The sequence below is a fragment of the Lepidochelys olivacea genome (assembly GCF_965140295.1).
Source record: "Lepidochelys olivacea isolate rLepOli2 genome assembly, chromosome: 4".
Classification (NCBI taxonomy): Eukaryota; Metazoa; Chordata; order Testudines; family Cheloniidae; genus Lepidochelys; species Lepidochelys olivacea.
The window spans coordinates 113559237-113578959 of NC_140414.1; the positions used below are offsets into that span (position 1 = coordinate 113559237).

At 42.8% G+C, this 19723-nt stretch overlaps 2 protein-coding genes across 3 annotated transcripts in view; one reads left to right on the forward strand and one right to left on the reverse strand.

Moving 5' to 3' along the window:
- The window catches only part of PI4K2B (phosphatidylinositol 4-kinase type 2 beta), a 35631-nt gene extending 30978 nt beyond the window's left edge, over window positions 1-4653 (reverse strand). Inside the window, exon 1 of the mRNA XM_084625579.1 lies at window positions 4239-4653. Within this exon, the coding sequence (XP_084481705.1) occupies window positions 4239-4515 (277 nt within the window). The 5' untranslated portion in view covers window positions 4516-4653. The remainder of the gene's footprint in view (window positions 1-4238) is intronic.
- A 4910-nt stretch (window positions 4654-9563) lies between these two features.
- The window catches only part of SEPSECS (Sep (O-phosphoserine) tRNA:Sec (selenocysteine) tRNA synthase), a 48220-nt gene continuing 38060 nt past the window's right edge, over window positions 9564-19723 (forward strand). For both annotated transcript variants that reach the window (XM_084625972.1, XM_084625971.1), the window contains exons 1-4: window positions 9564-9982; window positions 16380-16534; window positions 19066-19184; window positions 19274-19432. In XM_084625972.1, coding sequence (XP_084482098.1) covers window positions 9869-9982; window positions 16380-16534; window positions 19066-19184; window positions 19274-19432 — 547 coding nt within the window. In that variant the 5' untranslated portion in view covers window positions 9564-9868. The remainder of the gene's footprint in view (window positions 9983-16379; window positions 16535-19065; window positions 19185-19273; window positions 19433-19723) is intronic.

Genomic DNA, 19723 nt, shown 5'->3' on the forward strand with positions numbered 1-19723 from the left:
CACTAAACAGCTTAAAATTCAAATGAGAGTCTAGATAGTATAACTCACGTCTTCTGAGCACCCTCAGCTTTTACGTATAGCAACTTCACTTGCTTAAGCTTTGTCTAGACGTATGTTTAAGCGTGCAATATTAAAACATGTTAGCTAACATAAAACATTTTAAAGGAGTAAGACAGAAAGCAGCAAATACTTTAATACATGCTAAACTGATTGAGTTAAAACCGGGGCTCCCCCTATTCTATTCTTTACAGAATATACACTGTGCTCACCACCATAATATCTGAGCTCTTTCCAGTAGTGCATTAAGCAACATGACTATCATCTCTCATATACTGTTCTCTCAGACCCTCCCCAGTGATAAAAATGTGTGCAGTTGAGAGTTGTTGTGACACTCTGTACCTTAAAATAGCATCCTGGAACCTCCATATTCACCACGGTCATATGATTATGATATGTTTTGTACAATGAGTGCCTTGTGAAGTATCATTTTAAAATGATCTGTCCTAATCTGTTGAATTTTACTATCATTGTATGTGAAGTCACGAAGTATTGCTATAGGTTTGTTAATCAAATGTCGTGTGAAGTTGGGAATGCTCACAGCTAGCCTTTCAGTGGGGACAAGAGAGTTACATCAGGACCAGCCAGACATGTGTTGATTGCCCATCAGGAAGAATCCACTATCCCCGAGACTTAGAGAGGGGATGTACCCAATGAGGTCTAACTAAACCCGACCTCACAGCAAGGATCTTTCTAGTAGCTAGAAAAAGGTATAAAAGAGGGACAGTGAAATCATCACTTGGCCTCTCTCCATCCCCCATTTCAAAACCTGGAAGACTGTTAGGAAGATAAAACTTTGAATTGGGGAAACTGGTCCCAAGTTGGGAAGGGGATCCAGCCTGTGTAAATTGGGGTGAGAGACGGTTTGATTCAAACCTTACTTAGGCCTGGTCTATACTGGGGGGAAGGGTGGGGGATGCAAGGTAAGTAGGTCTAAGTTACGCAACTTCAGCTACGAAAATAGCATAGCTGAAGTCGACGTACTTAGAGCTACTTACCGGGGGGTGTCTTCACTGCGGTAGGTCGACTGCTGCCGCTCCCCTGTCGACTCTGTGTACTCTTCTTGCTCCGGTGGAGTACTGGAGTCAACAGGAGAGCGCTTCGCGGTCGAAGCGATAAATCGACCCCCGCTGGATCGATTGCTCGGGAGGTAAGTGTAGACATGCCCTCAGACTGTAGAATTTAGACTGCAAGATTATTATTTCTTATGTAACCAACTTTGATCTCTATGCTTGCTACTTATAATCACTTAAAAATCTGTTTTATATTTTATCTAAAACAGTGTTGTTTTTGTTGAAGTACTTGGGAAATCTCAGCTCAGGTTAACAAGGGTTGTTGCATATCCACTACCCTTTGCAGAAGTGGCAAACTAATTAATGATCTTGCACTATCCAACTCTTGCACAGCATAAGACGGTATATTGCTGGGGTGACTGGCTGGTGCTGATCTCTATATAATTTGTGACTGACTCATGCAATTTATCTGCGTGTGGGGCTCCACATGCTGATGGCTGAGTGATCACAGCACCTGGAAGGTGGCATAGCACCATGTCACTGGCATAGCACTGAGAGAGAGAGCCCAGGTTGGAGAGTTAAGGTGCACAGCAGTCCCACAGTTCCATGTTGTACCCTATGAATCCTGTCAGTTGTGTTCTGGAATTTTTATACATAAATATATAGCAATGTGGGTGTACATATTTGAAAGGCAAAGTCAAAGAAATGCTCCTTGCACTTTAGTCTGAATGGTGGAGAGGTTTATTATGGTCCCTAGTTCCTGAGAGAGTTAATTTCTGACTAGTACACAGACAAGCTTTTACTATTATTGCAGAAAGTTCTATCATATCAAAGAAGCAAAGTTGTTGACAGTCTTCATTCTGGAGCTATAACACAACCAATTCAGCACATATTTAAAGGCAACATGCTTCACGTACTGTACACCATACTTTTAAAACGTGTTATGTCAGAACACATGAGCGAATACATTTTAACATAACTTCTTTAAATCTTAGGCCTGGTCTATAGTTAAAAGTTTTGCCAGAATATGGCAGTTAGAAATAAGAAAAAAAAAAAATCCCATCATTCCCCCTCTCCCCTCCAGAAAACTGACATAGCTATGCCAGCAATAGCCAGAATGAAGATGCAGTTGTGCAAGGTAACATTACTTTTTTGATGATATAGTTTATTTCATTTGAGAAACTATTATAAAATAAACTGGAAAAAGGATTATTTTACAGCTTTAAGCTGCATCTCAACTAGCAAAGTTTGCTGGTATAGCTATACTAATAAACTTTTTCTAGTACAGGCAAAGCAGTTTAGACAAGGCCATAGGTTTACACTCCTTTACTGACCTGGAGAGGCTTGAAGAGAGGTATAAAGTCATAAGAAAGACAACTAACAATTTGTTAGTTATTACTTTCTTGCTACAACCCTCTTTTTGGCACTTTTGCATTTGGAATTTCACCGACAGACTGACTCACTTTAAAATTTGGACACTTTTCCCTTGAGTACTGGGTTTCAAAGACAAGAAAGCAGTTATTAAAAGTCAATTTCATATTGCCAGAAATGTACACACCTGACACACTAATACAAAGCTCCCCAGTCCTATAATAGGTCATAAAACCAAGCACTGAATCACTTTTCACAGAATGGAAAGTGAATAAATATTATTCACAAGAAAAGGAAATTGGACAGTCCTTGAACAAGCAAGTCTGAAGGAGAAAAATGAGAAAGCTTTGCCAAGTTGTCAGGAATGATAGACTGTTCCAAACACTAGATACAGCATGACTACAGATGTGAAGCCAGAACTTGAAAAAGATGACAAGAGCTGTTAAGTGAGAACTGAGGGCAAGTCTACACATAAAACGCTGCAGCTATGCCACTGTAGCACTTAGGTGAAGAGGCTACTTACGCTGTCCACGTAGGTACTCTGCCTTCCTGAGAAGCAAATTCTCCTACTGACTTAGCGCTGTCCACACCAGGGGTGAGGTCGATTTAACTGTGTCGCTCAGGGATATGGATTTTTCATACCCTGAGCAACATAGGTATACCAACCTAATTTCCTAGTGTAGACCTGACCTGAGAGGAAAACAGGAAGCAAGAATACACAAGAGTGGATATATAGAGGCAAGTGACCTCACATAGGGTCTTACATATAGAGACAAGGAGTTTGATTTTTAAGTTAATTTACAGTAGCAGCGTTCCTTAAAGCACTGTTTTTAGAGGATGGTGGTCCCAAAAATGATTACATTGCAATATACTCTCCCACCGTTCTAGACTAACAGTGACTGAAAGTAGTTTTTACATAACAACTGACCCACACGTTACATGATACAAATTGGTGGTGGTCTCCTGAGATGGATCCTTGCTGGCATTTTCAAAGAGGTATTGGGTACTGAGACTCAATTACCTCTGTAGATGAGAGGGTATCCTTACAAACAAACTAGCAGGGAAGGGGCTGTCACTGTCTATACTGTAGCCATTCCCTGAGCAAACAGGCCTTCAGTTAGGCAGCTCTTGCAAGCAGCAAAAATAGCTTTACAATGATCTCATACTACACCCCATCCCCTCCCCCTTCAGGTAAGCTCTCTCAAATCGAATAACAATTACAACTTTGATCTTGTTCCAGTAACAGCGCCTGTTTTGTTCCGGGCTCATTTCTTTTAAAAAGTTATTTAAACTAAGTAAGTCGTATTCCAGAACATGGAAGCAAGAGGAAGGAGGGTAAACCCTCGTTTTACACGGTGTGGGGGCAGGCTGTATGTGTGTATATATAGGAAGACTGTGAGGTACTCCCCTTTAGGTTTCCTACCCTAACAAGCCAGCAGCACCTCGGAAAGAAAAGAGAAAGTGAACTGGATAAACGCTGAGTCAAGGGATCAACAAACCAAAGACAAGGCATGAATGGAGGGGTGGTGGTGAGGAATCCCCGCGTTCCCCCAGGGGGCGGGGGGGGGAAGGGGACAAAAAGTAGAAGCCAAGGGGAGCGCTGTAGAAATTGGGGGAGGGGAGGCAGTCCCACCGGTACACCAGCTGTCCCAATTTTATAGCTACAGTCCTGATATGTGGGGCTTTGTCTTATGTAGGCACCTATTACCCCCACCCCCTCCGGATTTTTCAGTCTTGCTATCTGGTCACCCTACCCACCGGGTGGGTAGTTTGTGTGTGGACAGGGCTCCGCTGTACCTGCAGCAATGCGAGTCTCCCTGTCCCAGGGGGCACCGGCGCTCCGGCTCCGGCGGGTGGCAGATGCTCCTAGCAGCGGCTCTTCCTCACCATCACCCTCAGGGTCCGTGTCTATGTCCCCATCCTCCTCCAGCCCCGAGGCCCCGCCAAGCCTCACGGCCCCGCCGGGAGCTGCCTTCACGCCGTGGAGCCCCCGCGCGGGGGGGCTGTCCTGCAGCGTCGGCTCCGAGAGCAGCAACAGCCGCTCGTCTGGCTCCTCAGGGCCCGGCTCCGCCATTAGCGTCTGCGGCGGGCTGGGTAAGATCCTGCGAGCCGCCAGGCGGGCTCACACGCTACCGGGGGAACGCATTGCGCAGCCAGCAGCCGAGAGTCGGACAAACACGCTCTGCGGCGGCGCCACCTCTCAGCAGCCCTCACTGCACATGCGCGCCGTGGCCGAGGAACGTAGAATACCTCGCCACCCCCTCAAGGACCAGCTCCAGGAGCAAATGGTACAGCAGGGAAAGACTCGGCCGCTGAGCCCTTCCACCCTTGTCCCCTTAGCCTACCTAGGGAGACACTCTTCCAACACCCGCCCCCGGCGCACGCCCTTCAACAGGGAGACCTGCACTCCCAAGGTAGGGTGACCAGATGTCCCGATTTCATAGAGACAGTCCAGATTGTTGGGGCTTTTTCTCATATAGGTACCTATCACTCTCCACCTCCTGTCCCGAGTTTTCACACTTGCTATCTGGTCATCCTATCCCTAGGGGCCTGCCCAAACACACAGGCACAGAGCCAAGCCACACACTGCTTCTCTGCTCTATTCTCTGTTGGGAAGCTTGAGTTGACAATATCTTTCTTTACACATTTATCATTTTTTATTCTCTTGCTTTGAAAGTGAATTTTGGGGCCAAGGCACCAGCTCCAGTAACGCCGCCACCCCACACAAGTACATTCAGGAGGATTGAGGCAATCTACAGGCCTGGGCTGGCTGCATTTCTGAAATTTATACCATATATGAAATTGCTACAGCACAGGACTGCTTGCTGCAAAATGACACCCTAGAATCTAAGTTGAATACATAAATTGATTGTAACTGATATTATTGTGGGAAATTAGTCATTTTATGAAATTGTAAGGGTCCTTCAATGTGCTACTTGAAAAACCTAAATAAAGTTACTTTTTTCAGTGACTGATAAAATAACCAGTCAAATACCTGACTGGTCTGTTTTATCACAGCTTAACTGCGGGACATGGACTTTGGAGCCCGCTCATGTATCATTTGCTTATATAGCTATTAATATCTGTAATCTCATAGAATCTCTTCATATTTGCATTTCTCTTTTCATTTGTTTCTGGTGAAGATGAGCAGAATGGACCAAATTTATCCCTAGTGTAAACCCAAACAAATTGGCCCTTTATGCCCAGTAAAAATTATATGGAGACAAAAGATATGGGAACTGATTTTACAGTGTGGCATATTATATGGTCATCAATCCCTGTGCACAGTGGGTGTAAAAAGCTACCAAACCATAATGGCAGAAAATTCTACACCCACTCTGCACACTGAATAATCAGGTCCCGTGCATCTCCACATAGGTGAGTTAGCTGCTACTGTTTTGTAGCTATTTCAATACTGTCCTATAGTATTGGTGAGACAGAACCTCCTTTAGAAGATTCCAACAAGTTTGGGATTTTTTTCTGCCAATAATGGGGGATGGACTGAACAAGAAATATGTTTATATTTCCCTCTCCTACCCCATTTTTGTATACTGGAGTGGAAATGTTAACACTGTTTGGATCTTCTGCTCATGTAATGGGAGTTCTGTGATTTGCTCAAACACTCCTAACCTAAACAGCATTCATGATAGCTCACTCACTGACTCATGGTACAGATCTCAAACAGGAAAATGCCCATAATAATAAATTATTAAATATATAACATACATTATTTACAAACTATTAATATTGAATTCAAATTATTAGCTCATGTTTCTGGATTAACAATGGTCTTTTTAAAAATGCTGAAAGATCTGGATTATTTCATTTTTTTCATATCTTTTTCATCGATTTGAACATGAATCTAATCCTTTAGTGTATCTCACCTTGTAGATATTTACCTCTTACAGTGGTGTCTGAACCCTAGAACAAAGAAAATATAAAAAGAGGCTAAGTACAAATAGAAGTAAACCCCCATGGTAGCTTGCTCACATTCAGTGTGTTTTTAGCTTTAGGTGGGCGCCCTCTTGTGATACTTTCAAATAAAGAACAAAATAAATAATGTCCCTTGTTGTATGAAAACAAGATTAATTCAGTGCATCATCACATTCCAGGTACAACACAAAATATTAAAATTTCTAAGGGAAAAATCTTTTAGAATGGCTCTTCTATGTTCAAACAGGCTGAATAACAATCTATTAACAGGTTTCAGAGTAGCAGTCGTGTTAGTCTGTATCCGCAAAAAGAAAAGGAGTACTTGTGGCACCTTAGAGACTAAATGCATCCGATGAAGTGAGCTGTAGCTCACGAAAGCTTATGCTCAAATAAATTTGTTAGTCTCTAAGGTGCCACAAGTAATCTATTAACAGTAAAGTGTGAGCCAACAATTATTCAAATAAGTTTAACATTAACAACTTGTGAGGCTTGTTGATGATGTAATCAAATCGATTAAAGCTATGTTCAGTAGGGTCAGTGAGGTCACTATGTATGTTTCCCATGTTATTTAACCATCTAAACATAAAACTGAAGTGGAAGAACCAGATAAGACTCCAAAAGTAAGTTTTAAGGGGCCAGTTATATTTGCTCAAAACTAAACATCAGAAGTATGAACTCAGGGACCTATCCGCCAAGCTTACTTTAAAAAAAGTCTCAGTCAGTCCTTTATTTCTTATGTATAAAAACAAATAACCAAACATTCTAAACTAGAAAAGATTTTGTGGAGACAGAATACATTGCTCCTAAAATTCCAGTTCTACTAATTCCTCTCTTTTAGTCCTTCCAACCTCAGCCTGACAGAATGAATTGTTCAGGCACTCCTCCTGCTTATAAAATGCAGGCAAGAAACAAAAACATCTCTAACGGAATTCCACATGTCAAATATTCAAAACAGTAAAGAATTGACAAGCAATCCACAGCTTGAAATATTTTCATACTAAATTGTTATTTCAAATAGTTAACCATTTTTTAAAAAAAGTATCTGCTTGAGTGTCAAACTGAAAAATGGCTACATCTGATTAATAAGCTTCACTGTGACTAAACTGACCAGTTATGGAAGTGATACTAAACACCTAAACAAAACTGGGCTGAATAAAAGTTACTCTAGCAGTTTCAACCTAATTTCTGCTTGCTTCTTCAACCTAAACATTGCTTCAATGCATTGTTTGTGTCTAGTTTTAGATTTAAATTTACTTTGCAGACAAGATATACCACATAATAATGAACCACTCAGGAGAATGTAAAAACGTGGTTGTTTAAATAAGGTGGTCTTTTAATACAGATGCCAGAGAAATTTATTAAAAAGCTAAAAGGAAGACCTATAAAAGAGTAAATACTTATAGGACATTAAATATATTGTATCAGTTATTTAATAAAACAAATACATTTCAATTCAATACTTGAAATACTTAAAAATTTATGTTTAATGCATTAAGAAGTCTTGTGTAGTCCAAATATAAAACTGTCTACAAGGTACCCACAGATGAAATCAGAGTGTAAAATCTATTTTGTTGCTGTCTGGTGTTTCATAATAAAAAATTTAAAGCAACACACAGAAGTATGCAAAACGCAATCTTTTGTGTATAAACTGTGGCCCCAATCCTGCTAATACTTACACACATGCCTAACTTCCAAGTATGTGAGCAATCCCACAAATTTCAACTCATAAGTAAAGATAAGCATATGTTGCTGTTGCTGGATCAAAGCCTTTGTACAAACTTTACACATCTAAAGTATTTCAGGTGGGCTCATAGAACTGTAGAGGTGCGTCTGTCTCTAGTTCTGGGTGTTTTTAGAGTGCATTAAGAGGAGGTTTCAATAAAATAATTTAATACTGTAAATTGCTTGGCAATGTCCTGAAATGGGAGTTCTGGGCCTGGTCTGCACTTAAAAGTTTTGCTGGCATAGTTATGTCTGGGGGCCGGGCAGGCGGGGAATCACAAACTATACCAGCAAAAACACTCTTTTGCCAGCATAAACTAAGAAGTTTTGCTGGTATAGCTGTTCCAGTATAACCCTTTCTAGCATAGGCAAAGCCTTAATGAATGTGGGATCTTCTAGCAGAGGTTTTGAGTGAAATCATGCTGTTTCAAGTGACTTAAATATAAGGCTCCTGTGTAAGAATTTGAGATAGCTAGGCAGCTTTCTCCATGAACGAAACCAGTTTAGTTTTCTGTTTAAAAAAAACAAAACAAAAACCAACTAAATATTTATTTTATTCTCCATTAAGTTTTTCTGTCTCAAGGACATAACTGACTGGAAATGCTGTAGAAAGGCACTAGCAGTTAATGTGGTGAAACGGGTACAAACTTCCACAGGGGTTCAATAACCCAATTATGACTTGTCTACGCACAAAAGTTGTACTGCATTAATTATACCAGTATAGCTAAAGCTGCAAAACACCCTTATTATAGATGTAATTATACCAGTATAAAGATGCTTATAGTGGTTCAGTTTATTCCCATTCCCTTATGGGAACAACTACATTAGTATAAGGCACCTTGAATTGTGTCCACACTAAGGGTTGTACTAGTGTAACTATTTTAGTAAACAAGCACATCCCTAACCACAATAATTATAATGGTGGAAGAACTGCATACAGCAGCCTGACATGCATGCTTTTAACTTTAAGAAATCCTATTAACCACAAAGGGGGACTAATCATAAACTTTAAGTTAAGCACCTATGGGAGTGTGAGCAGCCTCAAGACCTAGGTTTATTTCTAGTCCCTGCAGGAATACAGTATCCTGCTTTTCCTCCTTTGTGTAGAAAAAGGGTTTTTCAAAGTTACCAAAACCTTTCACCTCTCTAACATGTTCAGGCCTGGGTAGGCTTTAACAAAAGGGCAATTCCACAGTCAGCTCCAGGACAGCCCAGCACGCCCCTGCTATTCAGGCCTAAACTAAGCCCACGTCCTAAGGGCGCCGCCTGAGTTATTCGCAGGCTGGTCGGGCCGGCCTGTGAGGGCAGAACTGGACCTTTCCGAGCCCATCTTTACTGGACGTTGGTACATCCACGGGCCTGAGACCCGTGCGCTTGGTCAGTCTGGCTGAACTCAGGCCAGGGCACGGCGTGCGGAGCCCGCCTCACCTCCGCATGGAGACACCTGGCTGCAGTCGGCTCCACTCTGCGGGCTGCGGCCGTTGGTGGCTGCAGGCAGGCTGAGGAGGCAGCAGCGCCCCCGCGAGGCATAGGCGTAGAACACTCCGCGCGCCAGGAAAAAGGCGCCGCACCGCATCCCACCCCCAGGGGGCGCGGCGTGACGCGTTCTCCACGCGCATGCGGGCAGGCTTTTGATTACTGCCTCGGAGTTGAGCGTGTCACCTCACGTGGTGTCACGGCCCTTCGTTCTACGGGGTTGCGCCTGCGCTGAGGCGGCAGGAGCGTCTGGAATCTGAGTGTGTTTGTCAGTTTCTCCGCCCACTACTTCCGACATGAACGTTGAGAATTTCGGCGCTAGTGAGAGGCTGGTGAACGCGGCCTACGTGCGGCAGGGGGCGCAGGGCCGGCGCGCGCATGAGCTGTGCCTGCGGGTGTTGCTGGAGCAGGTAACGGTCGTTCCTACCCCGCTGCCCCAGGGGTTCTAAGGGCGCTCCGTCAGCGTGCGCCCAGCCCCCAGCTGTTGCGCAGCGCGCAGCCTCCCTCCCTCCGTCCCTCGTGCGCACTGATTAGAGCCGTGGCTCTGAGCCCCACGTCCCTACCCTCAGCCTGAGGCACCTGGCCGGAGTTGGGAGGATCCCCAGTAAAGGCTCCCTGCCCCCTCCCCCTTCTGTGCGCCCTTTAGGGCAAGAGCGCGTGTGGCACTGCTGTGTCCTTCCCTGCTTATGGAGTAACAGCCGTGTTAATCTGGATCCGCAAAAAGAAAAGGAGGACTTGTGGCGCCTTAGAGACTAACACATCGGATGTATCCGATGAAGTGAGCTGTAGCTCACAAAAGCTTATGCTCAAATAAATGTGTTAATCTCTAAGGCGCCACAAGTCCTCCTTTTCTTTTAGTCTGGTTATGATTTGTCTGCCCCCTAGCGCACAGGAGCCCAGCCTTTGGGTTGTGTTAAGGCTGTACAAACACAGAAGAAGCTCCTGGCCCTTGCCCCAAAGAGCTTACAAGCCAAGTGTAACTCCAGAGGATGGGTGGACGCAGATGGACTGGGAAATAGGAGGAACCTTGTCATTGCACTTGGTGCCTTTCACCTCTTCCTTTGTGTAGGGCACACACTTTGAAAGCACATGGAGGGCCTCAGGGAAGATGCATTGATTTTTGTGGTTAGAAGGAACCATTATATTCATCTAGTCAGATCTTCTGCAGAGATGCATGCTGGAAGCATTGATATATCCCCCCAGAATAGCCATGCAGCACCTTGTCTGGCTCCAGCATTGTGGATCTTGGGCTTTGCTGGTATGGACTCCAAGCAAGTTAGAGGTTTCTGTCTTCCTGCTTCCTAGCAGAGTGCTTTGCTGGGGCCCACATATTACCAGGGGCTCATCTACACTACAAAGTTGATCTAGCTACATTGCTCAGGGTGTGAAAAATTCACTCCCCAGAGTCAAAGACACCTAGTTAAACCAACCTGAGTCCCAGTGTAGACACTGGTAGGTCGACCGAAGAATTCCTCTCAGAGAGGTAAATTAATTACAGCAGTCGAAGAAGCTTGTCCGTTTCTGTAGTAAGGCCTAGGCTATGCTGCACGGTTAGGTTGAGATGCCTTGTGTTGACCTAGCTGTGGAAGTATCTTCACTTAAATTTGGCTCCTGCTGATGTAAGTGCCTCTCTACGCTGACTTCGTTACACCACCTCCGTGAGCGGCATAGAGTCACATGTAATTAGGTCAATTTAGTGTTAGAGTAGACACTGCCTTGCATACATCAACTGTTACTGGCCTCCAGATGCTGTCCCAAAATGTCCTATACTGACAATATTATCAACAAACGTGCTTCTGGTGAGGACACGCACTACCAACACAAGAAGCACATGGGCACATGCACAAAAGATTTAATAACAGGTTGACGTAATTTTGTAGTGTAGATGTGACCTAAGTCTCTCCACTACAGTTTGCAGCTGTTCCACTTTAGCGTTTCTAGTGTAGATTTACTTCATTATTTTTGCAAACTCTACTGTGACCACTTGAAAAAAAGTATTAGATGCTTACAAGCAAGAGGTACAAAAGACAAATGAGGGGCAACAGGCAGGGTCTAGAGCCAGTGCCCTGTGAAAAGCATAGCCTCTATCTGCTGCTCAGACTTTTACTGGTTTGTTGTCCGTAGGTCCTACTTGAGGGCTCCTATTTCAGGTTAACTGCTTCTTAGAATGGGTCTGATAAATTTGAAATGCCCTACCCCCTAACTCTTGGAAGTGAGAAGGAGCTTTCTCTCCACCCTTTCAGAACGCTCACAGTGGCTGTAAGGGTTGGGTCTTCAAAACTCTACCCTTCTCCCACTTCTGAGCTTTCTTGCTGCCATTGAGAAGGGGGCCTGAGATAGACCTAAAAATGCAGTAGGAGTAATGTTTCTCAAGTCCCTTCTCATTACTCTATTGTGAATAACTCCTGTGACCTTCTTGCTGCTTATGGCTTTCACAAGCAGCAGCCTGACACTAACATGGTTTGTGATGGTTTCAGTGTTGCCCATAGGGTTCTGAGTGTCAATTGTGAAACTGACCAGAGTCCTTTAATTTAGTTCTTGTGCTGCTTGGTAAAGTTTTGAGCCTCACAGGTGTACTCTGTCTGGAGATTAAAGGGCTTGTTTACAGACCTGGGTTAAGAAATAAGGCATCCTTTTCTGGATGGAGTTAATCAGGGACTGACAATCCCTGAGGAAAGTAGCACTTTGTCAGTTTACATTTGGTAGACTGTAACCATAAAATCTCTGCTTTTAGCACTTAGGCCATGTCTATACTACGAAATTATGTCAACATAAGTTACAACGGTATAAAGCCACTGAAGTTATTACATTGCTTGTGTGCGCATGCTTGGCTCCTTGTGTCAGCAGTGTGTATTCTCATCAGGAGCTCTTGTATTGATATAGAGTGCAATGTACTATGGGTAAATATCCCACTGTGCAACTCGCCACCATCCAGTGCAGGATCTTTTGGGAAGTTCTTGCAATGCCTGATAGGACCAAAACAAGTCACGCAGGGGTGACTAGGAGCATGGGGTCAACTTCCCATAATGCATTGTTCTCCATTCCATAATTTCATCTGCATCCCATAATTTTCATGCCTTCTTTTCAAAATTCCACAAACCCATGTGTCCCTCCTCACTGTCCACCATCTATGACAGAAGCATGGAGTCTGCACAGCTCTGTACTTTTGTCATGAGCATGGCAAGCACAGGGCATGTGATCCTGCAGTATTTACAGAGCTGTCAGAGGAGCCACAGGGAATGTGATGATTCCTTGGAGGCTAGATTGCTGTGGGACATAGTAAGAACCAATTCAGGATTGCGGGTGGCATTCATGGAGCAGTTGGAGATGGTGGAGTGTTGGTTCTGGGCCTGAGCAACAAGCATTGACTGGTAGGATCGCATTGTTATGGAGGTATGGCATGAAGAGCAGGGGCTGCAGAACTTTTAGATGCGCAAGGCCACGTTCCTGGATCTGTGTGCAGAGCTCTCTCTAGCCTTCCAGTGCAGGGACCCCAAAATGAGAGCTGCACTGACAGTTGAGAAGTGAATGACGATTGCACTGTGGAAATTTGCAATGCCGGATTGCTACCAGGTAGTCAGAAATGAATTTGGAGTTGGGAAATCCACCACGGGCTGTTGTCAAGCAAGTGTGCAGGGCTATTAATCATCTCTTGGTATGCATGACTGACTCTCGGTAATATGCAGAACATGATGGATGCTTTTGCAGCAGTGGGGCCACTGAACTGTGGTGAGGCAATAGATGGCATGCATATTCCTATTTTAGCACCAGACCACCTTGCCACAGTACATTGACAGAGGGCTACATCACTGGGGATGCTTTACTGACATCAGTGTGGGCTGGTCAGAGAAGGTGCATGACGCGCACATCTTTAAGAACACAGGATTGTTCAGAAAGGTGCAGGGACTTTCTTTCCCAACCAGCAATTACCATTGGGAATGTTGAAATGCCAATAGTGATCCTGGGTGACCCAGCCTATGCCTTGCTCCCATGGCTCATGAAGTTATTCACTGACCACCTCGACAGCATCAAGAAGCGCTTCAACTACAGGATCAGCAGGTGCAGAATGACAGTTGAATGTGCCTTTGGTTGTTTGAAGGGTCACTGGCATTGTTTACTTATAAGTTTGGGCCTTAGGGAGAGAAATAGCTGAATGCCTGCTGTGTCCTGTATAATAGCTGTAAAAGAAAGTGGGGAAAGTTTCCACCGGGGTGGAGGGCGGGACTGAAGCGGCTATCTGCTGAAATAGAACAGCTAGCTACAAGGGCTATAAGAATTGCTCAACATGGAGCTATATGGCTCAGGGAGACTTTGAAAGAACATTTTAATAGTGAGTCAGAGTAGTATGTTTTGCTGTAGTGTTCTCTTCCTGGCCTTGCTCTTTTGCAGCCCCAAATGAATCTTGCAGTGATTGCTGTGTGTGTAGCAGTATAAGTAGGGCCCTACCAAATTATGGCCACAAAAAACGTGTCATGGACCATTAAATCTGGTCTTCTGTGTGCTTTTACCCTGCATTATACAGATTTCACAGGGAAGACCAACTTTTCTAAAATTGGGGGCCCTTCCGAAAAGGGACTTGCAGTGGATCACAAGGTTATCTTAGGAGGGGGTTGTGGTATTGCCCCCCTTACTTCTGAACTGCTTTCAGACCTAGGCAGCTGTTGGCCAGGCACCCAGCTCTGAAGGTAGTGCCCTGCCAGCAGCAGCGCAGAAGTAAGTAAGTGTGTGTTGTGATTCATTACCCTTGATTTTTATTTTTGTTCTATAATATTCTGAAATTAGTAATTAGAAGTGAGTCTCCCGGTTATTAATGTGGAATATTGCGGTGCCTCCCTTACTCTCTTCTTGTGTGTTCAGACCTAATTTTCTGACCATTTAAATGGACACTATCATTTGTCTACATTTTTTCCTGTTGTTGTGACAAATAACTAAGATTATTGAAGGAGACTAGCAGAAGATAGTCTCTTTTTTTAGTGTTTAAAAACATACAGAAAGAAGAAGAGAACAGGTGTTGCATAGCTATTTGTTGCTGTGTAGTAATGCTTTGTGTTTTCAGAGTGCTTTTCATCTAAGCTAGGGGTTCTCAAACTGTGAGTCGCAACCCCAAAGTGGGTCGTGACCCCTTTGCCAGGGCTGATGTTAGACTTACTGGGGCCCATGGCCGAAGCCGAAGCCCCACCACCTAAAGCCAGAGCCCTTGGTCTTCAGCCTTGGCTGGTGTGTGGGGCTCCCGGGGTCATGTAGCAATTTTTGTTGACAGAAAGGGGTTGCGGTGCAACCTGATCTAAGCACGTTACAAAAAGTGAGTATACTACACAAAGGAATGCAAAGAACAGTTGGCCGCAGTCTTTGTTTGGTCAGTCTCACTGTTTCCCCTGCATAAGTAGTCAGTTTCTCTTGCTTTAGTGTTTTGTTTTTTTTTTTTTTTAAACAGTAACAAAGAAGAGGAAAAAATAAGTAGGAAAATGTGTAATACCTGAAATTACTTTTAACTTTCTTTGATTATTAGTATTCTTTCTTCTGTTATCCTAATTGTCTTTTACTTTATCTTCTCCATGTCTCTTGATCAGTGTTATACTCCTAATGGACTAAAGTTGCATGTAGTATATCAAATATCCTGTATATCCTTCATAAGGTGAATCTCAGAATCATAGAAGATTAGAGTTGGAAGAGACCTCAGGAGGTCATCTAGTCCAAACCTCTGCTCAAAGCAGAACCAACCCCAACTAAATCATCCCAGCCAGGGCTTTGTCAAGCTGGGCCTTAAAAACCTCTAAGGATGGAGATTTCAGCACCTCCCTAGATAATCCATTCCAGTGGTTCACCCTCCTAGTGAAATAGTTTTTCCTAACATCCAACCTAAACCTCCACCACTGCAACTTGAGACAATTGCTTCTTGTTCTGTCATCTGACACAACCAGGAACAACCTAGCTCCATCCTCTTTGGAACCCCCCTTCAGGTAATTGAAGGCTGCTGTCAAATCCCACCTCACTCTTCATTTCTGCAGATTAAATAAAACCAGTTCCCTCAGCCTCTCTTCATAAATCATGTGCCCCAGCCCCCTAATCATTTTTGTTGCCCTCCACTGGACTCTCAGCAATTTGTCCACATCCTTTATGTAGTGGGGGCCCCAAACTGGATGCAGTACTCCAGATGTGGCCTCATCAGTGCTGAATAGAGGGGAATAATCACTTCCCTCAATCTGCTGGCAGTGCTCCTACTAATGCAGCCCAATATGCCGTTAGCCTTCTTGGCAACAAGGGAACACTGTTGACTTATATCCAGCTTCTCATCCACTGTAATCCCCAGGTCATTTTCTGCAGAACTGCTTAGCCAGTCGGTCCCCAGCCTGTAGGAGTGCATGGGATTTTTCTGTCTTGAGTGCAGGACTCTTCACTTGTCCTTGTTAAACCTCATCAGATTTCTTTTAGATCAGTCCTCTAATTTGTCTAGGTCACTCTGGACCCAAGCAAGAAACTTCCTAAATGCTCTTTGCTGCTTCTGTTTATGCATCCTAGAATGCTGTACTTGGAGACAAATACATCTTAAATTTATTCTTTCTGGGAACATTAATATCAAATTGCATCGAGTATAGGAGCAATTTATTATGTAGCTTTTATTACTGAATGTTCCAGTTTCATGTACTAGGAAGGGGAGACTAGAAGATTTCTTTAATGCTTTAAATCTGCTCAGTGCACTAAAGAAGATACCAAAATTAGCAAAACAATCTACTTACAGAAATCTTATCAATTTTAATTATCCACATCTAGGAAGTATTTTTATTATAGTTATAATTCCTTCTGAAGGGCAAGTGTCCTGAAAATGGATGGGATGAAAGTACCATCGAACTCTTCCTCCATGAACTTGCCATTATGGATAGCAACAATTTTCTGAGCAACTGTGGTGTGGGTGAGAGGGAAGGAAGAGTGGCATCAGGATTAGTTGCCCGTCGGCATTACAGGTAAGTCTGACAAGTAATTTTAATGCTACTGTTTTATTATGTTTGTTTTGCTTATTTTAATATCTTGTTATCAGAGTTTGAAAGCATTTGAAAAACAACATTTCATTACAGACAATTACATCAGTTTCAGATATCATATTTTCCATTAGCAAATCATGAAAAGTTTTGTAACAAGATTTTTTTGTTAAAATCTCTCACTGTGTTCTCACAACTTTGCTCTTAAGGAAATTGTGTGTGTTAGAGATGCAAAATTTTGAATTGGACACCTGACAAAGCAAGAAGGAAAAGAAGAGACTTCTCTGGTTAAAAAATAACTTGTGTTACTTGTCCTTTAAAGTTCCGTTTATAGAGCACTGCATTAACCCATCTGTATATTATTCAAAACTTCTTCTTTCTTCTAAATATTATCCCTATTGGAAAAGATCCCTTGCATCCAAATATTGATTGTTGTAATTATTAACTCATGACAGAGATTAATTGACATTACCATAAACCAGTCCATTAAAATTGATTCAGAGGAGGTAGAGCTATGAGACAGGGAGGGCTTCTAATAGCTTGAAGTCCTGAGTCTTCTGAGATTTGATGGGTGCTTTGGATATTGAATTTTAGAGACTCTGTAGATATTGCTTTATCTAGATCTGCTGTTTTGGGTTGCTGTCCTATGCCAATTATCTGCATTCTATTGTTATGTCATCTGTAATGTCAGCAGAGTGAAATTTACTGAAATCCCCATCTCTGACATGTTGGCACAAGGACATATCGGAGACCAGTATTCTAGTAAATTCAACTTTCACAAGTTAAGCTCAGTTTAGCCCATCCAGTTTTATAATGGGAGACCTCCAGAGAAAACCAGGGAACTGAATTCCTTTTGCAATTGCAACTAAATATGGTATTTTCCTTCACTTCTTGTTCTAAATTGCAGTTCTTTAAATTTAATGCGTGGTCATAGGGATCTAGCAGTTTTTGAAGGCCCCTGCAATTCTTCTTGAGGAAGAATTGTTCTAGTGGAGGACAGACCTGGAGGCATCACCTCTGTCTTCTTTCTCCCATTCCATCTACTTAATTCTGTAGTCAGTCTCTGGCTTGATTGAGCTATGGGATCAGGGGCATCTTCGGAGCATCTCTCTCTTTCCAAAAGTGCTGCTACCTAGCTTTTCTAAAGGAATGTGGTAGACTAGGAGTTGAACATATTGCAGGTGACAGAGCTGAGGATGTTCCTTAACTTTTGCTGGGCTGGGACAGTTCTGTCGCCTTATGTACCACTTATACCTACTAGCTTCAGTAGTGGGAGAGAGAAGGAATTCTTCTAAGAGTTGTCCTCCATTACATCCCCACTCCATTCTCCTGCAAATTAGGTAAGTAAAAGAGTGGGGGGAAGCGTCAGGCAGCGGTTTGAGAGCACAGTCTCCTTCTCAGCCATATTAAAATCAAAATGAATGGGCAGAGTGAGCCCAGCGTCTAGAGACCCAGGAAAGAGAGATAGGGAACATGTAGACTGAGAAAAGGGGGACCAGGGGAACAAAGCATTTTTGTAATTGTAAAGTAAGGATTATGTGCAAATTTTTCAATTATCAAACCAATTAACTATTGCTGTAGTTACACTGAAAGTGGGAGAAAAAAAAACTTCAGATATAAAACCACCCTCCTAAAAGTTCTGCGTTCCTTCTAGTCCATCAACTCTTCAGTGAATGGATGTATATGGCTGGAGTCCTCGCTGTCCCCAAGACAAAAATGGAATTCAGGTTGTCAGTAGTTGTATACTGTTGCTGAGCTTTCTTAGGCAGCTGCTGCATTTCACCAGTGGGTGAAGTTATTTCTGTAAGTGTGTAGTTCATAAAAAGTTATATGATCCTTCAAGCCTGAAAGGTGCTAAATAATATTCCACATTTATAAATGGAATTTGAGTGGTATCAGAAAGATGCAAGAATGTGAAGAAAGATGGGACTGCACAGAATGAGAAGGAGGAGGTAGTAGAATGCCGGGTGGGTAGAGACAAAATGTGGAGGGAAACACAGCGTATATTAACGTAAATGTTTTAAAATTTATTTTTAACAGAGCATATGTAAACCACTTCATTGCTCTGTTGTTGTGAAACGTTTATCAGGCACAGCATCTGTAAAATCCCATGGGTGTACTTTGCATTGTATAATACTGCTTTTTATTCTTCAAAAAACATGGCTGCAGTGTGTGCGCAAAGTGTGCTAGCATTTGTAGCATGATCTGGGGGACACAGATTTCACAGCCCTTTCTTCCGGTAAATCTACCTGGTGCATAAAGTAATCACTATTATAGGCCTTCTCAGTTACTCTGTTTAACAGGATGTTGTTTTTGATGGCTTTACTGTACAGAAGTGAGTGAAATAATGAATTACCATACCTTATAATAGTAACATGAAATTGACTGATTTTGGTGTTGCATTGGATAAGACATTTTATCAATGTTTATCAAATCAAATGCTCTTCAGAAAACAGGAAATATTGCTTTAGGGCTTGAAAAATTCTTAATATAAGTTTTCAACCTCTTTTGTTCAGGCTAATCCATGGAATTGGGAGGTCAGGAGATATTTCTGCTGTCCAGCCTAAAGCTGCAGGTTCTAGCCTTTTGAACAAACTTACTAATTCAATAGTTCTGGACATTATAAAGCTGGCTGGTAGGTATGAAACGAATGTTTCTCTTATGTGGGTGATATGGCAGTTAGCAAATATTCTATGCTACTACCTCGTTTGTTTTTATATACAGGTGTCCGGACAGTGACCAATTGCTTTGTGGTTCCTATGGCAACTGGCATGAGTCTAACTCTGTGTTTCTTAACACTGCGGCACAAGAGACCAAAGGCAAAGTATATTATTTGGCCACGCATAGATCAGAAATCTTGCTTTAAATCTATGATCACTGCAGGTAAGAGGAAGAAGGTGGGATTGACCACGCAATGTGGCATTCTAACTACACATGTTTAAAACTATCCTGCTGATAGTGGTACTGGATTCATAAACTTGGTGTCTGGAAACAATAAAATAGACGACTAGAAATCCAAATAGAATATGGAGATATGTAAGAGTAGAGATAAAGATATCATCACTCTGCATAAAAAGAAAGTGAGGAATGTGTCTAGAATGTCGTGCCCAACTTCAGGCACCATATTACAAGAGACCAAAGAACTGGAAATAGTTCAGCAGAGGACAACAGTTG